The 21,121-nt window shown below is 39.3% G+C and overlaps 2 protein-coding genes, 2 long non-coding RNA genes and 1 pseudogene across 7 annotated transcripts in view; 2 read left to right on the top strand and 3 right to left on the bottom strand.

Moving 5' to 3' along the window:
* The window catches only part of LOC131299499 (ATP phosphoribosyltransferase 2, chloroplastic-like), a 41,342-nt gene extending 38,119 nt beyond the window's left edge, over positions 1–3,223 (bottom strand). Inside the window, exons 1-3 of one of the 4 annotated variants that reach the window (XR_009190808.1) lie at positions 1,598–3,201; positions 691–1,502; positions 434–551 (exon numbers count right to left, since the gene is read on the bottom strand). Coding sequence is in view for 1 of the 4 variants with exons in the window: in XM_058325083.1 (XP_058181066.1) it covers positions 1,598–1,638 (41 nt within the window). In the remaining 3 variants the exon portion in view is untranslated. Of the gene's footprint in view, positions 1–47; positions 1,503–1,597 lie in introns of those variants that run through there. The other 3 variants (XR_009190807.1, XR_009190805.1, XM_058325083.1) reach the window with 3 other exon arrangements.
* A 1,240-nt stretch (positions 3,224–4,463) lies between these two features.
* Positions 4,464–4,886, top strand: LOC131301573 (ubiquitin-like; annotated as a pseudogene).
* A 2,644-nt stretch (positions 4,887–7,530) lies between these two features.
* Positions 7,531–8,697, bottom strand: LOC131301435 (uncharacterized). The gene is made up of 2 exons (XR_009191279.1): positions 8,252–8,697; positions 7,531–7,929 (listed from the first exon to the last, which is right to left on the bottom strand). It is a non-coding gene; the product is annotated as an uncharacterized LOC131301435 (long non-coding RNA).
* A 4,528-nt stretch (positions 8,698–13,225) lies between these two features.
* On the bottom strand, positions 13,226–14,239 carry LOC131301434 (large ribosomal subunit protein uL2m). The gene is made up of 2 exons (XM_058327734.1): positions 14,030–14,239; positions 13,226–13,941 (listed from the first exon to the last, which is right to left on the bottom strand). The coding sequence occupies exons 1-2, from the start codon at positions 14,121–14,123 to the stop codon at positions 13,421–13,423; spliced, it is 615 nt and encodes a 204-aa protein (XP_058183717.1). The 5' UTR covers positions 14,124–14,239; the 3' UTR covers positions 13,226–13,420.
* A 2,094-nt stretch (positions 14,240–16,333) lies between these two features.
* LOC131301418 (uncharacterized) lies at positions 16,334–17,188 on the top strand. The gene is made up of 2 exons (XR_009191277.1): positions 16,334–16,621; positions 16,968–17,188. It is a non-coding gene; the product is annotated as an uncharacterized LOC131301418 (long non-coding RNA).
* Positions 17,189–21,121: the final 3,933 nt, after the last annotated feature.

Raw genomic sequence — 21,121 nt, 5'->3', positions numbered from 1 at the left:
TCTATGTGAAGAATTAACAAAGATATATATACTAAGCTAGATATACCTGCCACAAATTGAATCAGCGTAGATTCAGATTGCATAATCAAGTACAGCATGTTCACAGCTGATATGATCGGATTGCATAATCAAATATGGCATGTTCGCGACAGATATGGTTGAATCTCCAGTATGAGGTAAGCTAATCTAAACAGGTTGAATATTAAGTATACGTCCCCACAAATTTCAATACACCTTATTGGTTCACATTTTGATGGCTAAGGAATTATCCGGACTTGCAGCTGCAATCTTTACATATTCCACTGAATCTACCAAACCCGTCCAAAGTTATTTGAAGGGCGTACTTTGCCATTGATATGAATCCTCTATATGAGGATTCTTCCTTGTGAGGTTCGTGTGAGGATTTTCATGAGATCCGGATTATCATCTGAAGTCTGAACGCCCCTTGATTCTAACATTAAGTTCAGGCATTTCCTCCTCAATCTTGGCAGATGAATCTACCAAAGGACTTCAATCCTTTCTTTAAGTTGATATGATCCCAACAGCACCTCCTAGCATGATCGATATTAAGGAACTTATGCTAAAGCACAATTCTCCATGTCCCACACTGATATGTATGAACCTATTGTTATGCAGCACGCTGCATTTCTAAGAAACTCTAAATATGTGATTCCTATTGCTTAACAATACCTTCATTTGTATAGAGAGAAGTCCCAGTAGAAAACTTCAACAGAAGCTCATTCCCACGCAAATTCAAGCATAGCCAATCAAGTGCAGCCTCGAGACTAGCATGGTGAAAATAGTACTCCAGCAAACTAAGATTACGACAGGACTTCCAGTAATATTTAACACCGACAAAATTATTCAACAAAGCAAACAATGAGTAAGAATTAGAAGGGACAGAATAAACCATTGATCTTAGAAATAGCATCAGCAAACTAAGATCCATGTTTGATAGATATCATCAACAAACTAAGTTACATCGGGCTCTTCCAATAAAAAGAAAAACCAAAGAAGAATATGGACAACGGAATAAAGCAACCATGAACACAGCATTAGAAGAAACCAACATAGGGTTCAGGTGTACAGTACATTATCCATTGAAGATTAGAAAACAAAGAAAAACATGTTAGAAACATACTCCCTCCGTCTCAAATTCTTTGTCCGGTCCGCAAAACGGAGTGTTAAAAATAATGCATGTTTTTCAAGAAAAAATTCAAACTTTTTTCACAAATTAAAAATACTCATTGATATCTAGTAAGTTGTTGAAAAACTTTTGATTTTTTCATGCAAAAATTGTATTATTTTTAACACTCTGTTTTGCGGACCGGGCAAAGAATTTGGGACGGAGGGAGTATCAAACAAAAAAATGTTGGCAAACACTGAAATATCAAACAAAGTGGCAAGCTACGAATATTACATATACATAAAGTACACATTGAGGCATCTGTGCTAGGTCCCGCAGCAAATTTCTGTTCTCAAAAAATCTCGTATTTGGGTATCTACCAAAAGCAAAGGATGTATTAACACTACAAATGTGACAATCATGGACAACCTACATGACACTAAGTTGTGTTACAGGAGGACAATAACTTACCGCCAAGGATAAACGGCAATCTCCAAAGTCGGGTGCCTCATGAACAAGAATTAGATCTTCATTCCCCTACAAAAGATAATTGAAAGATTAAATTTCCAATGCTAATATTTGCATGTGGACTGTTTCAATTGCCCCACCCTCAACTTGCCCCAAATGTATTCTTTGGGTTTCTCTAATTGCTCCCTTCGGATATCCATTTCTAATTTGGCAGTGGAACTCCCACTCCTGTACATTTGAAGCCTCAGGAAGATTTAATATTTCTGGTTTAGGGGAGACTGGAGAGAGTACATTTAGGTCTACTAGCTCCGGTAGCATTAAGCAACATCTTTGAATAGAGAAAAATATGGTCAAGACCAATTAGCATGAAATTCCAAAGACAGAATATGATCTCTCCCCAGTTGTTGGGCTAAAAGGAATGCGACAGACATCATCATCACCAGTTAGGAAGTTATCATTCTCTTACATAGAGATCTGTTGATGAATGGAAGGCATCAAGAGGGAAATGCCCTATATACATACATTGAAAGGCAAAAGCAATACGGCTAGGAATCCTCTCAATCCTCAAAACCTCTCGTCTCCATACATTACAGGCACAAACTACAAAGCCACATGCAAAAGGCTATGAATCCACTCAAGCCTCAAAATTCTCTACAAATCATCAATTCTTGGGTAAATTGACCCCACACGCACCTACACAGAGGACCTATACAAATTTAGATTAAAATGGGTTCCTCAGACCCGTCGCAGTATCAGAAATTTTGTTCACACCACATTTGTAAATCTCAAAATTTAACTTCATATCTAGGAGCTTGATGATCGGCATTATAAAGGAGCCACTCTCCAAAACCTTCTCCTATTTGCTTCTCAAAGCTATGACCTGCCCATTAAGTCAATGAAATACTCTAAAAACTCTACGGTTCTTACCTGTCCATACTAACTCACAATATCCCATCTGAATGCAAACCCAATTCCGAAGAAAGCCTTAATGAAAACACACAGATGCAAACTTTCTAAACAAACCAAACAAGGGGAGAGAGCATAAGTAGTTTACCGAATTAGATACTCCCTCCCTTTCTAATTGTTAGTTTAGCAGTGCTTGCAACCCGTGTGTGTGCGTGAGCGGAGAAAGACGAGCGTGACCGACTCTTTAAAAACATTCCAAACTATAAAAATTCGCGAGAGCGCGAGCATAGAGTGAGGGTCGAGAGCGAGCACGAAGGTCCTACCGGATGATTATGTCACTCAGTTCGCAACAGCTCTGGTCGACAAAAACTTGACAAAGCTAAATCAATCCCATTAAATAACTCAAATTTAAACAGGCAATGGAGCAGAATTTCATGATCCAAAGAACAATGAAAGCTAAAGCAAATAAACTAACCGAGTCCCATGAAATCCTACCTCAGCTGTAGGGCGCAATGAAAATCCCAGAAGGCGAAGGCCCTTTGAGTGAATTTATTCCCGTACAGTAATGAGCTTGATCCAGTGTATCCAACTCCATTTTATTAAAATGAAATTTACTTTGATCCTGCCCGATTATGTTTTAATCGGCATTCGATTAAGTTGATCTTCAACAAGATCTATCTTCTTGACGAGTTCTACTAGTTGAACAGTTTAGATCAAGAAATAAATCCGGCACGAGTTCGCAATTTACAGATTACACGCCGCAGTCCCTACGGCGGGAGCTTCAAATGGTGTGCGACGTCGTTTGAATAACCTCGCGTTTTAAGATACGATGTCTTGTAAACTCGTCCTTCGACCAAGTGCGGCGAGCTCTATTTTAAGAAAACTAAATTCACTTTTATCATCTCCGATTATTTATCAATCTGATTTAGATTCACGTGATATTTAATTATTTCAATAATTATTTACAAGATCTACGAATTGAACAGGTTAGATGAAGAAATAAACTAAGAACGAGTTCAGAATTTACGAATTAAGCCATTGAATGGACTTCTCCGGGTCAAATGCGAAGTCCTAGTGAATCAACCGACGTCGTTTCAATGAACTTCCAGTGTTGAAACGAACCTCCAGAGTTGAAGATGCGAGGTACCTGTAAAACCCGGGTTGACGTCGTTTCAGTCGCTCCCGCCCCAAATATCGACCCGCGAAAGGTGGGGAAAGATCAACAGCAGTCGTCGTCCTCCCGTTTCCCCAAATTCGTAGTTATGTTGTCTTGCTCAGCCCGTCGGCCGTTAGTGTTTTTTGTTTCAACCAGGTCTGGTGTTTTTTACTTTTTACTATATTATTTTTGTGTGCAAATCTAGTACCCCTGATGTAGAACACAGTAATTTAGTAATTTCATGATTAATTGGATCGGTCGAAATCTTGGAAGTCCAAACGTTGTTTAATTGCAAATTACCGGTCTCGATTTGGCAACGTTCAGACGAGCTCGGATCGGGCCCAAACTTATGGACTGACTTATTTTTGCGTTATAGTCAAGATTCACTACCCAAAGGTCATGACATATGGTGTTTTTTGGCCCGAATCATTCGTTTGGGCCCTTAATTGCATTTTTTTGCCGTATTAGAAAATTTTTGTTTCGTTAATAACTCTTTGACCGTAATTCTTTTTTAGTTTGTTCTTTTTGGGAAAATCCTGTTTTTCTTTCGTGTTTTCAATTTTAGGAAAATCCCCAAATTTTAGGACTTTTTATTTTTTCGGCTTTTTATTATTAGGGTTTCGGGTTTCGCCCTATATAAAATGAAATGGTTGTAAACTTAATGTTTATGCAGCTATTTATCGATAATATTCAAATTTGTCTCCTTCTCTCGTGGACTCGAATTTATAGTTCGTTTGATTAGTATGCGACTAATCTCCCTCGTTAATTCCGCTGCGTCAACCGCTGTCCAAAGTAATCATCTCCCTTGTTAATTCCGCTGCGTCAACCGCTGTCCAAAGTAATCATGGTTTTGAGATCTGAATTAATGATTTCCCTTATCTCTGTTGACGACGGTATCTGATTTTGGTTGGGTCATTGAATATTCCCACAGATGCAGATTTTCGTGAAAACCCTCACTGTGGCAAGACCATCACCCTGGAGGTGGAAAGCTCCGACACAATTGATAATGTGAAGGCAAAAATCCACGACAAGGAGGGCATCCCACCGGATCAGCAGAGGTTGATCTTTGCAGAGAAGCAATTGGAGGACGGGAGGACTCTAGCCGACTACAACATTCACAAGGAGTCGAAGGACAAGCAGACTCTTCGTGGTGCTTTGTTCTTGTTGGCAAATGGTGGGTGTGTTACATTCTGTTATTCTTGGTCTGGGCTATTACTAGTATTTAGCTAGAGGTGGTTGTTTATTCTGTTAAAACTTTTGTGTCCTCAATGTCGTCATTTGTGTGTGACAAAAAATGAGGAGTTCGAGGACATTGAGGATAAACAAAATGTGCAGAAAACTACTACCGAATCCTTGAGTTAACATTCCATATTTGAAGATAACATTCCATATTTGAGTATTAATTGGTGTTCTTTCCACGAAAGTTTTTTTTTTTTTTTAATCTCCTGGAGTCCTTAATGCAAATGAGATGCTCATGTATGGGGCACTTTCCTTTAGTTTTGTGGTACCTCGCCCGATATCTCCGCTCATGGGCCTGCTTCGTTTGCTCTGATGTAATGGAATAATACCCCGAGCGTAGGGCCTAATACGTCAGTTGAAGCATGATAATTCGGAAGTCCGGGATCGTACCCAAGGAAATAATTAATACGGCTTTGCTGGATTTGTAGATGCAAGTAAGGGCTTTCGACTTTTAGACAGCCAACTTGGTTTTACGCGTGTAGTAGAAATGAAAATGGACTAAATTGAAAAGCTAATAAACTAAGATAAAAGACAGGTTAGGTCTAGGAATTACTAACACTCACGACTCAAGTTAAACTGCATTTCTCACCCAAATACGCAGTTCAGAATACACAATCAAGGTTCCCGAATCGGAAAATAAAATGGCTCGATTACCAAGCTAGCTCTAGAATTTATTTAGCAAATGCCTCGTGCGTCAGAGCTCCAAGTATCATGTGTGGTAGGTAGGCGATACTCCTACCTACACATGATCAAGGAGATTAACACATTAGCGATTTGACAAATAAACCCAAATCCCACATCGATTCCCGAACCAAAGGTTTAAACTTTATGGTGAAAAACGCAATTCTACTTGAGCCATGAGGTGTTAGTCACCCCATGACCTAACCTTGGAAAACTACTCACACATATCTATTGAGATAGGAGTAAGCAAAAATCTACTTAACATAATTGAATTAACAACACTAGAAGAAAATTGGATTAAACGATAGATCGAAAAATTCACTACAACTTTTATAAAGACGACAATATTCAAATCTAACTAATTAAGACAGAAAATAAAGATTCAAGCAAGAAATTGAAGAACATTCAAAAACAAAAACCAAATTTAGATCTAGATCTACAATGATGTAAGCCCAATCTAATCTACTTCGTATGCGCCCCAATATTATTCAAGAGATGCTTTGAAATCACCCTCCTAACAGCCTCGGCATCGATGGAGAAGGGCTTAGGCTGCTGTGCTAAAGGCCTCGGCATCGATGTAAACTACTTTCTTCCATCGATGCCGAGCAGCTTAGGCCAAATTTCACTAATTGGTTCGGCATCGATGTAATGTGGTTTCTCCCATCGATGCCGAATGCCTTAACTCCAGCCGCTGAGCTTTTGCCTTGCTTTGGCCTTCTTTGCCTTGCCTTGGCCTTCTTTGCCTAGCCTTGGCAAGCTGTCGGGTCACCATCAAGTCATTCCTGCCTAGGCTTCGGACTTTAAAACTCCTTTATTTGGATGATTTCCTACAAAACAGAAACAGCAAACTCCACGAGCAAAAGCAGTTAAAGATAACCAAATTAGCAATGAAATTAGACTAAACTAAAGACCTAGCGCACCCTATATTGTAATATCAGGTGCTTATCAGGGCCGACCATCCAACTTTCGTCAATGAGTTGCATTCACAAGTATAATTTTGTTATTAGAAAAACTAATAGATAGTTCACAATAATTCTATGTGAAGAATTAACAAAGATATATATAGTAAGCTAGATATATCTGCCACAAATTGAATTGAATCAGCGTAGATCAGATTGCATAATCAGAGTACAACATGTTCACAACTGATATGACCAGATTGCATAATCAAGTACAGCATGTTCGCGGCGAATATAGTTGAATCTCTAGTATGTGGCAAGCTAATCTAAACAGGTTGAATAGTAAATATATGTCCCCACAAATTTCAATACACCTTTTTGGTTCAAATTTTGATGGCTAAGGAATTATCCAGACTTACAGCTGCAATCTTTACATATCCCACTGAATCTACCAAACCCGTCCAAAGTTATTTGAAGGGTGTACTTTGCCATTGATATGAATCCTCTATATGAGGATTCTTCCCTGTGAAGATCGTGTGAGGATTTTCATGGAATCCGGACCGTCCATCTCCACAATCAATAGTCCGGATGTGTTTGTATTTTTGACCGGTAAAAATCAACTATTATCAGTAAAAAATATAAACACATTCGGACCATTGATTGCCAAGATGGACGGTCTGAATGAAAATCCTCACAAAATTCTCACAGAAAAATCCTCATAAAGGATCCAAACAAACATGACAAAGTGGAGAATTTAGGTGATTATTCTCAACTAATTATACAAATTTAACTATTTGGGTTAAGAGTGGTCCCCTTATCAGGTCTTAGCCAATAGGAGAGATGATTTTATTCACCCTCTTTTAAGAATGATGAACAAAATTGCACTCATCATGTCCCGCCATGGAAGGTACCACCATGGAGGGTAGGAGACCGAGGGAGAGGGTAGGAGACCGAGGGAGAGGGTTTTGACGGCGGTGGAGGAGGAAAAAGGAGAAACAAAAAGAGAGATAGGAGTGTGACAGTTGCACCCAGAGAGAGAGAGAGAGAGAGAGAGAGAGAGTCCAATCTATGACAGCTTATTTCAGAACAAACTGATTAGATTCCAACTGTCATGATTACAACAAGAGAGGGTCGGTGAGGGAGAGGAAAAAACGCTCGTAGATTTAAACTAAGAAAATTTGAAAGCAAGTATAATGGAGGTCAATTTGGAACATAAAAATACTTGTACAATGCGCCGAAATACATGTAAGTGTTGCAACTTCTTGAGCTGAATTCTCTTCTAACACAAGCTCCAGGAGTTATTCAACATGCTAATGCTGTAGAATGCAAAAACCACCCAAGGCAGCATTCCCAAAAGACTACATGCCGCGCTCTGAAAGGAGTTCGTGCCATCGAGGGGGTTCTTCATCAGAATTGTAGGTCAGAGGAGAAACAAGAACACCATTGCCTCCAATCTGCATTCCAAAATAGTTGAAGACCTGAGTTCCTGAAAGCCATTATGATAGTCCCGTGATTTTATCAAATATAAAGGAAAAACGGAAATGTTAAGAAGATGAAGTTGCAGTCCTGAAATGTGCACAAAGATCCAAAAGGAGGGAACCGTGTTTCCTTAGAGCCAAGAATCAGAACTAGTCATTGAATGGAATGAACTACAATGCACTTTTTTAGCATTTTTACCTGTGTCTCTTAGCCACTATGAAAGCATTTGACCCTTATCTAATTGAATGTAATGAATTCAAGTGTTCACAAGTAAATAACAGAAAGCAATTGAACCACCTTGAACTGTGAGTTCTGAGACAGTATTCATGATTCAAGAAGATAGGTTTGAGTCTTCAAGACGTGATTCGGCATCACACACTCTTTATTTCTAAACTGTCATCAATTTTTTGAATTTTCCTTTTCAAAGCCTCCGTTGAAGCGGTAGCGGAAGTTGACCCCAGAGTGTACTTTGAACTTCATTTCCCACAGCACAAAGTCATAACCGAATTCATTATGCCTATTTCGGTGTCTTGCCTATCCAGCAAAGGAAACAAGCCATTTGTTTTGAGCATACATGTTTCTCGATAATCTAGCCTCGCGTTGTATATAACCCAACATATTTTCTTACTGCATACAATGGACAAGATTAAACTGATAAAAAGACAGAGGAGTTACCTCCTCAACCTGTCAACCAAACTGAAAACACATAATATCTTCTTAGTACTAGAAACAATACAAACAGAAATTACCTCAAGCAAATGCTTGAGTTTTGAGTCAGCTTCCCAAGTTTAAGATTCATCCTGGCATCGACAAACGAGTATATCTCATTCATTCAAAGCATTAATCATGCTCACTACAAGCTCTCTGTGGGGCGAAAAAGTAGTAAAAATTTCAAGCATCATTTATAAGGACTTTCATAGGCTTGCCACCAAAGCATAAGGGAAAAGAACGAAAATAAAATGCAAGAACATATGAAATACCCTATCAAACAAACAGAGGCATCAGGGATCAGGCAAGTAAAAAGCATGAAGAGAAGAATCGTACAATGCACATACATACGAAATTAAAGTACACAACACATACACCATATGTACTCCGAGACTAAGGGTGGGAGCTATGATGTGTCAATAAAGTAGATGAGGTGAGATGAAAGTTTTACCTCTACAAAAAAAAAATTAATGAGTTCCGTCAAGATTGCAAAACTTAGAATTTCTCAAGCCAATAGAAATGCGACTACGAAAACAAAACTAGGGTAGAGGACCAGAGGTACAAGAACCTAGATATATGGTGGTTAGTAGACAGGCAGTAGGTGCATGGGCTTGGCTTGTGAAGCACAAACAGTCGTTTTTCCATAGAGAGTGCTGGTGACGAAGGAATTGCAAGAGGTGTCAAAAGAATTTCTAGCAAGGCTGTAGTGTTTTGAGTGATTACCTATCAAAATTAGGTTGACTAAAATCATGGTTCTATACACAAACAATCTGTTGAACTTTATTTTGATTATTTTTGGAGATCCAGATGAAGGGACTAATATTATCTTAACTTTGACAACTAAAAACAGTGAGATAAAAGTTGCACAAGGATTTTGCTTCCCTCTTCCTGATGTTCCAGATATCTCCGTACCAATCTGCTTGAGACGGCTGGCAGGAATCCAGAGTATTATCATCTGAACGCCCCTTGATTCTAACATTAAGTTCAGGCATTTCCTCCTAAATCTTGGCAGATGAATCCACCAAAGGACTTCAATCCTTTCTTTAAGTTGATATGATCCCAACAGCACCTCCTAGCATGATCGATATTAAGGAACTTATGCTAAAGCACAAGTCTCCATGTCCCACACTGATATGTATGAACCTACTGCTATGCAGCACGCTGCATTTCTAAGAAACACTAAATATGTGACTCCTATTGCTTAACAATACCTTCATTTGTATAGAGAGATGTCCCAGTAGAAAACTTCAGCAGAAGCTCATTCCCACGCAAATTAAGCATAGCCAATCAAGTGCAGCCTCGAGACTAGCATGGTGAAAATAGTACTCCAGCAAACTAAGATTACGACAGGACTTCCAGTAATATTTAACACCGACAAAATTATTCAACAAAGCAAACAATGAGTAAGAATTAGAAGGGACAGAATAAACCATTGATCTTAGAAATAGCATCAGCGAACTAAGATCCATGTTTGATAGATATCATCAACAAACTAAGTTACATCGGGCTCTTCCAATAAAAAGAAAAACCAAAGAAGAATATGGACAACGGAATAACGCAACCATGAACACGGCATTAGAAGAAACCAACATAGGGTTCCAGTGTACAGTACATTATCCATTGAAAATTAGAAAACAAAGAAGAACATGTTAGAAACATATCCAACAAAAAAATGTTGGCAAACACTGAAATATCAGACAAAGTCGCAAGCTACGAATATTACATTTACATGAAGTACAGCATTTAGTTGAATGTAGTAACATATTATTTGGTCAGTCCACATTACTTATTTCACCCAGAAAACAATGCAAATACTAAACAATGCTAAATTGCTAACAACTGCCCGTTTAGAGCCAAATTTTGAAATTTGATGTACTTTTCACAAACTTTAGTATAATTTCACACATTCTAATACACACATTTTGAACCTTAAGAACTGCCCACAGCAGCCGTTTTCCAATATGACATTAACTATATATAATGCAGGAAGTAGAAAAATAAATTGAAAAAGAACAATAGCATATAGCAATTGAGGCACGTGTCTGAACTCGACGGGAGTGCAACGGAGTCAAGTTCTTTTCATCCTCGCCTATTTTTCTACATTGTTTCAGAAATGAAACGGAGACTGAATCTTTCAGACAAAATGTAAGGTACATATTCTTTGTTTACCTATCCAATGAAGATTAGAAAAAAACAAAGAAGACAGGTTAGCAACTCATCAAACCAAAAATTAAGCACACACTGAAAAACTATACAAAACAGATATTGCGTAAACATAGTGCATTTAGTTAAATGAAGACCATATAACATATCTTTGCCCAGTTCACATTGCCTACTTACCCACAAAAACAATGCAGGTAGTATACACTAAACAGTGATGCTAAGAACCAGTGCTCAACAAGTCGCTAGGTATTAGTCGAGCGGAAGAGGAGCGCCTAGAGGTCCAGCTCCCTAGGCGACCAAAAAGTCGGCGCCTAGGCCAATTTTTATATAGGCATCAAACCCCTGCGTAGCACCTAGGCACCAACTAGTCGGCCGCCTTGACTGATTTTTAGAACAGAGCTAAGAATAGCCCTTGTGACGGTCGAATAATGCCAAGTTTCTAAACTAAATACACTTTAGACACATTTTCTTTGTTAACTAGATGTTTGCGCTAGCTTGAGCGCACCTCTACTTTTCACACATTTCAATACACTTCTGCATACTTCAATGACATTTTCAAACTACAATGCACGTTTTGAACCTTAAAGGCTGCCATCGCATAGGCCATTTCCCCATATGATGCTAATAATATCAAAAAGAAAAAACAGAAACAAATTGAAGAAGAACAATAGCATAGCAATTGAATCGAGGCACATGCCTGAAGTAAACTAGACTACAACGGAGTTCAATCTTTTCTTAATCCCGTATAATTTCCCACATTTTCTCGTAAACCAAACAGAGAATGAATATTCGAGGCAAAAAAATGCCACCTTCAGAGCGGAGAGAGCGCCTTTGATTTGATCATCGGAGAAGCCTTCACAAGAGAGCTTCTCGTAGATGGACCAAAGCTTCTTGGCCTTCTGCGCTTTGGAAACAGACGGTTTGGCCGGAGGAAAGCTGCGGGCTGGCCGGAGTTGAGCAAGAGACGGCAGAGGATGATTGAGATTTGGCTTTGGACAAGGAGGAAGAAGAAGATGGCTGACAGTTTTTTTTCCCTAAGCAAAGAAAGAGATTTTATTAATCAATGAATGACCAAAGCATTACAAGGATAAAAAGGAGATGTGCTTCTTAGATGTCTCTATAATGTATACATTGTATAGACATTCAGCATTTTACTACCACATAAAGTACACCCTCGACAAAACTTCAATTACCTCTAGAAATTTAAAAAGTTAACATCAATACAATTATCAACCATAACAGATATAACACGTTGCATCAGAAAACATACAACGTAATTATGAGTTATCGTCCTGTTCCAAGCACACTTTGGTGAGTTTGGTCAATGTGTATAACTGCAGCCACCCAGAGAAAAAGGCAGCCTCACCCCCTTATGCTAACTTAATCCTTCATTAGCTGCACACATGTAAAGAGAATTACTATCAAACACACAAAAGTAAGAGGGCAAGTGGTCGACTCAAAGAAAGAAAAGAGAGCACCAAGGAGATGGAGCCATGCACCTTGATTTGGGAGCCATAAGCCTTCCAGTCCTAACCACATTGGAAATATGTAGTTTGCAAGATTTATTCTCCAAATTCCACATGTTCATCAAAATAACAATAGACCTGTAGGCAATAATCCCATTTTCCCTTGTGGCCAATGGATTGATCTCAACAGTATATACGTCTTGAATTTTTTAAACGGCAAAAACTAACATGGACCAAAGCATAAAACATTAGTTGCACACAAACACTCAGAGAGAATTTTTCTCGCTCATAAGGCCAAGTCAAGACTAATCAAGCCACAAAAACAAGGATAGACCAAACCCTAACAGGCCCATTTGAGCCATCTTAGTTCCAGGATTTATCTTCCAAATTCTCAAGGCAGCCAAGTCAAAACAACCAACTAAGAATCCACCTAAAGAAATAAATCCCATTTATACAACAGTTTCATCTCAAATTATAAAACAGGGAGCAAAAATCGTAATAACAATTGTTACAAAAGCACAATCAGATCAAGGCAATCAAAACCTGAACCCAAAGAAAGGTCTAGACCGAACCCTACTTCTTCATCTTTAGCGGTCCCGTCAAAACCAATCAAGCAACAAAAAAATGGATAGACCAAACCCAAACAGACCCATTTGAACTATGTTATTTGCAGGATTTATTTTGTAATTTCAAAACAATCATCTAACCATACAGCTAGAGAAATAAATCCTATGTATACAACACTTTCATCTCAAAATAGAAAACAGAGTGCAAAAATAGTTATAACAATTGTCTAGAAGCACAATCAGATTAAGAAAATCAAAACCTGAACCCCAAAAAAGGTTTAGACCAAACCCTACTTCTCCGTCTTAAAGGCCCTGTCAAGAACAATCAAGCAAAAGAAAATTTGGTAGACCAAACCCAAACAGACCCGTTTGAACTATGTCACTTGCACGATTTATTTGATTGACCAAACCCAAAATGACCAACCAACAATAAAACTAGAGAAATAAATCCCATTTATACAACAGTTTACCTCAAATTAGTAAAGGGAGTGACAAAATTCTGAAATGCACAAAAATCACTACAATAATTGCGACAAACGAAAAAAAAGGGTCTAGACCAAACCCTACTTCTTCGTCTTAAGCGGTCCAGTCTTATACCCACCCTTAGTAGGCTTCCCCCACGGCGTCCTAGACCCCTTTCCATGACTCCCACTACTCTTACTCCTCCCCTCCCCCCCTCCGTGCGGGTGATCCACCGGGTTCATCGCCACCCCCCTCACCACCGGCCGCCTCCCGAGCCACCGGCTCTGCCCCGCCTTCCTCAGCTTCTTCGCCCCGTGGCCCGGGTTCGACACCGTCCCCACCGTGGCCCTGCAGCGAGTATCAATCAATTTTTCCTTTCCTGAAGGGAGACGGATGAGTACGTGGCGGTTGGCTTTGGGTTCTTTGAGGATCTTGGCGGAGGTGCCCGCTGCCCGGACCAGCTTCCCGCCCTGCCCGGGGTTCATCTCGATGTTGTGGATGAAGGTGCCGATTCGCATCATGGATAGGGGCATGCAGCTGCCGATGTGGGAGCTTGGGTCGAGCTTGAAGATTTGGTAGGCCTCGGCTGGTGTTGTGGATTGAGAGAGCGAGTCGAATGCATCTGTTAACAACATAAAGAGAGAGAAATCAGATAGAAATGGGTATATGTGTATCAATGTGTGTGCAGAGGAGAGAGAGAGAGTAAGTACTGGAGGAGGTGCTGAAGGGGCGGGAGGCGGTGGAGTGGAGGAGCTTGGTGAGGAGAGAGGATGAGACGACGGCGCGAGCTCTGGAGAGAGCCATTCTTCCGGCTGTAGAAAAGCTAGGGATTTGTGATTTGGAGCTTTTTCCTTCTCCTCCCAGCGATGGCTCGAAGTTTTACTCAATTTTGTGCTGGGTGCATACCGTTCGAGTTGGTTCGGTTTTTCAGAAAACTAGTAATTTTGTGTTGGGTGCATACCGTTCGGTTTTTCAGAAAACTAGTGATTTGGAGCTTTTTCCTTCCCCTTTAAAAGGATCTAACATAGATTATACTAGAGGCTGGGGCACACGCGATGTGTGTGCAAGTTGAATTTTTACAATATTTGTGAAAACTTGATCAAACAATAAGTGAAAAACATTTTTATAAAAACGTTGTGAAAATCCGACTTGCACACGCATCACGTGTGCCCTTGCCTCTAGTCTCTTTTATTTTTCAATTCAAAATTTCACCATGTTGCCTGAAATTTTGACCCAACTTCACTAACTCAGTTCCAAACCAAACACACTCTCGAGTTAACTCACTTTCACCTCCCACCGTCTATGCCGCCGACCACCATCACCATTGACTCCGGCGACCACTCTTTGCACTTGTCCAACAAAATTGAAATCACTTATTTTTTCCAACTAATCTTCCCCAAAAGCAGTTTTTGCTATAATACAAAACAGTATGCTATGAAACATTGAAATTAGATGTAAGTTTCTCATGCTGATGCAGAAAAAGTTTCTCATTCTTCACTGCATAGTCACAATAATATCACGGAATCAACGAATCGACAACAATAAAAGTAAGGGCAATTGATCAATCACGAATATTCTCAATTATCGGATTGCAATGAATATCGAATTGTCAATGATAGATTGGCTCAAGAGGATTTCAAAAAAAGGGATCACATGCTTAACCACTCACCTCGATCGAAACGAATAGATCACCAAAATACAATGCTCACGTACTCTACTAATCTGAATCACAATGAAGGTAAAATGCATAAGTATAAGTACTTGCATTAAAGACTATCAGATAAAATGCTACTGTACAGCTACTACTAATATGTCTACTAACAATTATGTACTTTATAAGTTTACCTTCCAATAAGTACCATGTAACATCCTTTTATCTTTGAGGTGCTTTAAAGTTATACTTTAGTAACTTAAAGGACTAAAGTGCAATATTTTTTTAAAATTGTGCATGTGTGCCGTGTGTGTGTGTTTCTTTTAAAACAAAAAGAAAAAAAAAAAAGAAGAAACCCGGTTTTGTTCTAACGTAGAGAGAGAGAGAGAGAGAGAGAGAGGGAGGCGGTGGAAAGAAGAGGAAGAAGAGTGTTTGAAACCTCAATTCAGTAGGTGATTTTCAGTCCCTTTTTCTTAATTTCGTGTATGCTCTGCATTATGATATCTGTTGCTGGACAGATTCGTACAGCTCTGAGATTGTCTATTTTCTCACCCTTTTATGCCGAAATTTACTTGGGTTTCTTCATGAAATCTGAACTAGATTTGATGCTTGTTCTTTTGGCTTTGGAATTACTTGAAAAGGTTAAGAACTCAATTTACTGTGAATTTTCGAATGTTGGTCTGATCCTGAGAATCTGTTTTGTGACAGATTTGCGAATTTGTTGTGGTTGCCTATTTTTATCATCAATAGGCTGACCATGTTATTTTTTGGTAATTTTTCTGGAGATGTCTCTATGTGTGTAGCATGCGCTGTAAAAATTTCAGAATTTTCTTAGTAGTATGGAAAAAGATAAAAATCTTGAACCGGGCTGCAGTCAGATTCGCGTCTGGGCAGACAGCCCAGACACGTGTTGGAAAAACGGGCATAACTTCTTGCTCGGGTATTGGTTTTAGGCACCGTTTCTTGATTCCGAAACTAGACTTGTATATGTTTCTGAATCTGTAAAGATTGTGCCTTAGTTTGGTCTGAGCAAATTCAGTTTTGGTTCCGAAGTTAATAGTTTGATGATTCTGAAATTCTGGGCAGGTTTTATAGCTGTGTTCTTCATCAGTTTTCTCATAGTTGAATATGCTTACTGACTATGGATGCTGTTGAGTCTTAAACCTTGATCAGTTGGTGTTGTTTTGGCGTTGGAAATATTGGAAAAGATTAAGTGTGTGATTTTTAATGAGCATTCGATCGCAGACTGTTCTGCTGGGTCTGTAGTTTCTGTTTTAGACGTGTAATTTCAATTGAGCATATCTTAGTCATTCGGAGTCCAATTTGGGCAAATTTTATATCTAGATTGATGTACTAGAAGCCTTCTTTCTAATGGTGGTGGTTTCATGACCCAACTTTGATCCTATAAAATGCTACAGTCTTTTAAAGACAGGCTGGTTATAGGATGTTTTGTTATTTTGGGAGTGTTGTTGTGTTTGAACTTCATGTGTGTTATTCTTTGGCCATTGTTTAGTTCCTTATGAGCTTATTATTCTCGTGTTGATCGTTCGTTGAACTCATTACTAATACGGTTAAGCGTGTGGTTAGGTAACGAGCTGAGTAATCGGGAGGTGCCAAAACCGTAAGTTGGCATACTTCGGTCGACTTACAGGTGAGTGTGTTTGATATCTTATATCTTCAATAAGATGTTAACATGTTGGTTGTGCATCATGCTATGGTTGGTTTAGTTACTAGCGTGCATGATTGGTGTATGTTGATTGTACCCGTATAAGGTTTGTGGAGTGAGTCACACCTTGTCATGGGCCGTGCCGTTCTATTTACGGTGAATGGGAGCTTGGTGTGCGGGACACAATACCTTGGGTACATGGGATGTGGCAGACGTGTCACTGCATGTGTTGTGAACATAAATTGTAGTTGTTCAGTTAGTTGTTTTATGTTGAGTTTTATTGGATTTATTCTATATCTTACACACTCCTGGTTTTCTTTTGGATTGCCAGATGGCAGGGGTTCGTAGGATGGTCCACTACCGGTCGGCGTTTTGGGGTTGGCTTTAGGGTTGTCTTTTGTGTCGGTGGTGGTGAATCGTTTTGTACATATTATCAACTCGTTTTATAAAGGATGTTTTGCACTTTAGTTTGCCAAGTATGTAAAGTTATGGGTTTAACGTCGACTCTTTTAATAATGTTAATGTTAAGTCTTCCGCTGGTTTATTCTGAGTTAATATCTCTTGTTAAGTGATTGTTTGGTTGGCGTTTGGGAATGCCACGTGGCCGCGCCGACTCGGGCCCACAATGGGTGTCGTTTTGCGGGGCGGGGCGTGACATACCACTTCTCACAGCACATGCACACGCCACACATGCTCTCTCTCTCTCAAACAAAACCCACTTATTCACTTTCTAGAGAAACAAAACCCATATAATAGAAAGACTTTTTGCTGAACCATGTTAGTTGCCACATAGCATTTGACTACTGCTTTTGTGTGTGTGTGTGTGTGTGTGTGAGAGAGAGAGAGAGAGAGAATACCTTAATTGGAACAGAGCAGGTTTTGCATTGGACCGGCCGAAAGAGTGGTGAAATGAATGAGAGGGAACTGCTGGAGACGGAGCAGTTGAAGGAAAAAGGGTGGTAACTGTTTTTGGGAGTTTTTTTGTGTGTGGTAAAATGTCTAATATATCCCCAAAACTAACTATTTTGTTTTTTGTGATTTTTCTCTTTAGAGGGTATTTTAGGAAAGAAAAATACATGACAAAGGGTGGAGACACCAAAGGGTGCTCTCCCTTTATATATTAGAATAAATATTAGAATAGATTCTACACGGACCCTCCGTGTAGAAGAAGAAGTCCGCCCACCCAATGAAAAAAGGACAAGTCAGCTAAAAGTGGGTAATCAACCCAGCAATGCAATACACTATTTCACACGAGAAATGGGCATGACTATTTTGACGATTTTGTGTGCTCCATTTTGGATCCCAAAAAATTACTCAACCCGCAAGTTATTTTAATTTTTTTTTATGGGTTCTTAGCTCAATCTGATACGCGTAAGGATTTTTTCGACATTCGTAGGGGCACTACAAATTCTCTACGAGTGCCGAAAAAGCCCTTAATGACTTATACATGATTTTGTAGATCCCATTTCAGGCTCCAAAAAAATATTTAAAACACAAGTAATTCTTAAAATATTATTTTATGGGTTCTTGTAATAAATTAGTTGAATCCGATATTCGTAAGGACTTTTGTAGCATTCATGTAACGACCCTGATTTTTAATAAATAAAAATTTCGTTAAATATTTAAATTTTATTTTAATTACTTGGATTTGCTACTAAATTATTTTTTTAATTTTTATAATCCGTCATAATTAGATTTGAAACTTATAAAATTATATCTTTCACGCCGAGCAATCTAGTCATTTTCTAAAAACAAGTATGCTTATAAAAGCACTTGTATATTTTTCCTAACGAGTTAGATAAAATCTTTAAATTATATTTCTTGGCTAGAAATCCTACTTGGCGAGTAAGGTTAGTTTCCAACCGACTAGTTGGACAAACCAAACTACCGATTCACCTAGTTACATTACCCTAACCCTAATTGGATCTTTTAGACCATCTTTGAGCCTTATGAACCCCTCCAAACCCTATCGGACCATTAGACCATAGGAGTAATCATTTTACTCCCATGACAAGTCATTTCAAACCCTAATTATTACCAATATTCCTTTACCCATTGGTCCATAATTGTTAGGGGAATTTTTGTCCCTTGGTTATTAGACCTTTGACTTGCCTAAATGCATGACAAGACAAGTCATACAAGAATCCCATCATTTTGCTTCCAAAAGAAGCAACCTTAGACTTGCCATAATGAGAACCTAGATTTGACTAGTCATTCAAGCCCATACTTACCTTCTTTAACCAATGGTTAATAAATGCTAGGAGAATTTTTGACCATTGGTTAATAGCAATTAAGTTGCCAATGAAGCCTTGATTTGACAATACAAAATCATGGGCTAAGGAATCTCATCATTTTGCTTCCAAGGGAAGCAAAGCTAGCTTTGCCATGCATGCACACCTATGTTCTAGTCTTAAAATCCTAGACTTACTTTCCTAGATTTTCTTGGATGTATATAGATACAAGAGAGAGAGAGAGAGAGAGAGAGAGAGAGAGAGAGGCCGAAAGTGAGAGAGTGAGATGGAGTGTGTGCTTGTGTTTGATTACTTACACAAGCAACATTTATAGCCTTAAGCCTATTTTTGACCACTTGCCAACCCATTTCTAGTCTTTCAAAGTACAAAGCTAGGCCATGATTATATTCCTTCTTGCAAGCAACCTCCCCATAGACTTGACAAGTCAAAAACCCTTCATGATGGCCTAAGATTTGGCCTAAAATGGAAGTGACAAGTCATGGAAGGCTATGACTTGATTGAAAGACTTGAAATGACCACTTAATGGAGCAAATCCATGGGAGAGAGAGAGAGAGATATGGCTGGCCATAGAGGAGGGAGGAGGAGCTCAAGTGTTGGCTATAAATAGCACCCCATGTCTTCCATTCAACTCACACCCTCACTCAATTGCCATTTCCATTTTCCAGACAGCTTACTGCCCTTCACGAATCCTCATTTTTCTCCTGCTTAAAATAGTTTTTGGAACCAACTCCCTTCGGAAAAGTTGTAGAGCACTTCGAAACCTTCAAGTTAGAGCCAAGAACCACCCCAATCGGTGAAGAAATGACAAAGATATTGGCATCCGAAGTTCAGTAAAAATCTCGGATTTCCATTTCCAGACAGCATACTGTCTCTTCCTTTATCACCATTTTTCTCCTACCTAAAGTAGTTTCTAGGATCAACTTCCTTCACGAAAGTCGTAGAGCACTTCAAGAGCTTCAACTTCGACCCAAGAACGATCATATTCGGCCAAATACTGACCGAGTTACTGCCATCCAAAGTTCGGTCCAGATTTGCGAGTTTCACCACCCGTAAAATCTTCCAACTAGCTTATTCGGCCCCGACTAGTTTCGGATCAAGGTAAATTATTCTTACCCCTAACTCTAAGTTTATCCTTACTCACTTACTTACTTATTCCAAGTAAAACGTATGTTGTTTGATCTTTAAGAAAAAACGGTTTTCGAAAGTTAAAACGTTACCATGTGAATCGAAGTATTCGTATTTTGATATTCCAAGGAGTATGAGCTTACATACATAAATCGAATGTGTTACTTGTAGTATATTATAGAATTGGATGATCTTGTTAGAATGTTTCATGCTTACTTTTGTCCTACCGCGGAGTCTTTGCATGTAAACGAGACACGAGAACCGAGAAAGTAGAAACATGGCACCTAGGGTGTGATAAATGAAAGGAAATGTTTTCCGAAGAAGGAAATATTTTTGAAACTACATTATGACCGGTTTTGGTGGCATAATGTGAGTTGGGTGTGTGTTCCAATGGAGATCCGGAATAGCGGAACCATTGTGAGGTTGTGTGCGTTCCCATGGGAACCCGGACCGGCGGAACCATGGTGAGGTATGGCTTGGTTATCCGCGGAGAGGAGCCAATGCAAGATTTTGTGTGCCAATGGGAACCCGGTGCGGCGGAACCATTGTGAGGATACTCGGGAGACCGGAACGGCGGAACCGAGGTTGGGTGTGTTAAACAAATGATTTTTGAAAGATTGAGTTGTAAATGAAAATGTTGACACGGTCTACGACGAGTCGCGTAGGAGAAACACGGAAATCTTGGACACCAACGATAGATGATTAACGAATATGGGTGTGTCATTGTTAGCTATATATACATGTATCATGTGGAAATCGATGATTGTATAACCTGTTGTTTGTAAGTTATGGGTTAGCGGGTATGGGTTTGTTCTACTGAGCTTTTGTAGCTCACGGTGTTACCTTTGGTGACCCTGACATATTATATCGGTGGCGACGCTGGTATAATGTGTCAGACTTTGTAGATGATCAAGGTGAGCAGTACACCTTGGAGGCCTTTGGAGCTGAAGAGTTGGCTCAGATGAAGGAGCAGGCGGAGCTGTAGTTAGGGACCTTAGTTTCCCTTCCCTTGTGTAATAAAAGTACTCTCATGAGAGTTATGTTGTAATAATGAGCTAGACTCACTTTGTTTTTGCAATAAAATGTTTTCTTTAACGTACCCAAAAAT

Source organism: Rhododendron vialii, chromosome 9a, assembly GCF_030253575.1.
Source record: "Rhododendron vialii isolate Sample 1 chromosome 9a, ASM3025357v1".
Lineage (NCBI taxonomy): Eukaryota > Viridiplantae > Streptophyta > Magnoliopsida > Ericales > Ericaceae > Rhododendron > Rhododendron vialii.
This window is presented reverse-complemented; position numbering and strand designations above follow the sequence as displayed.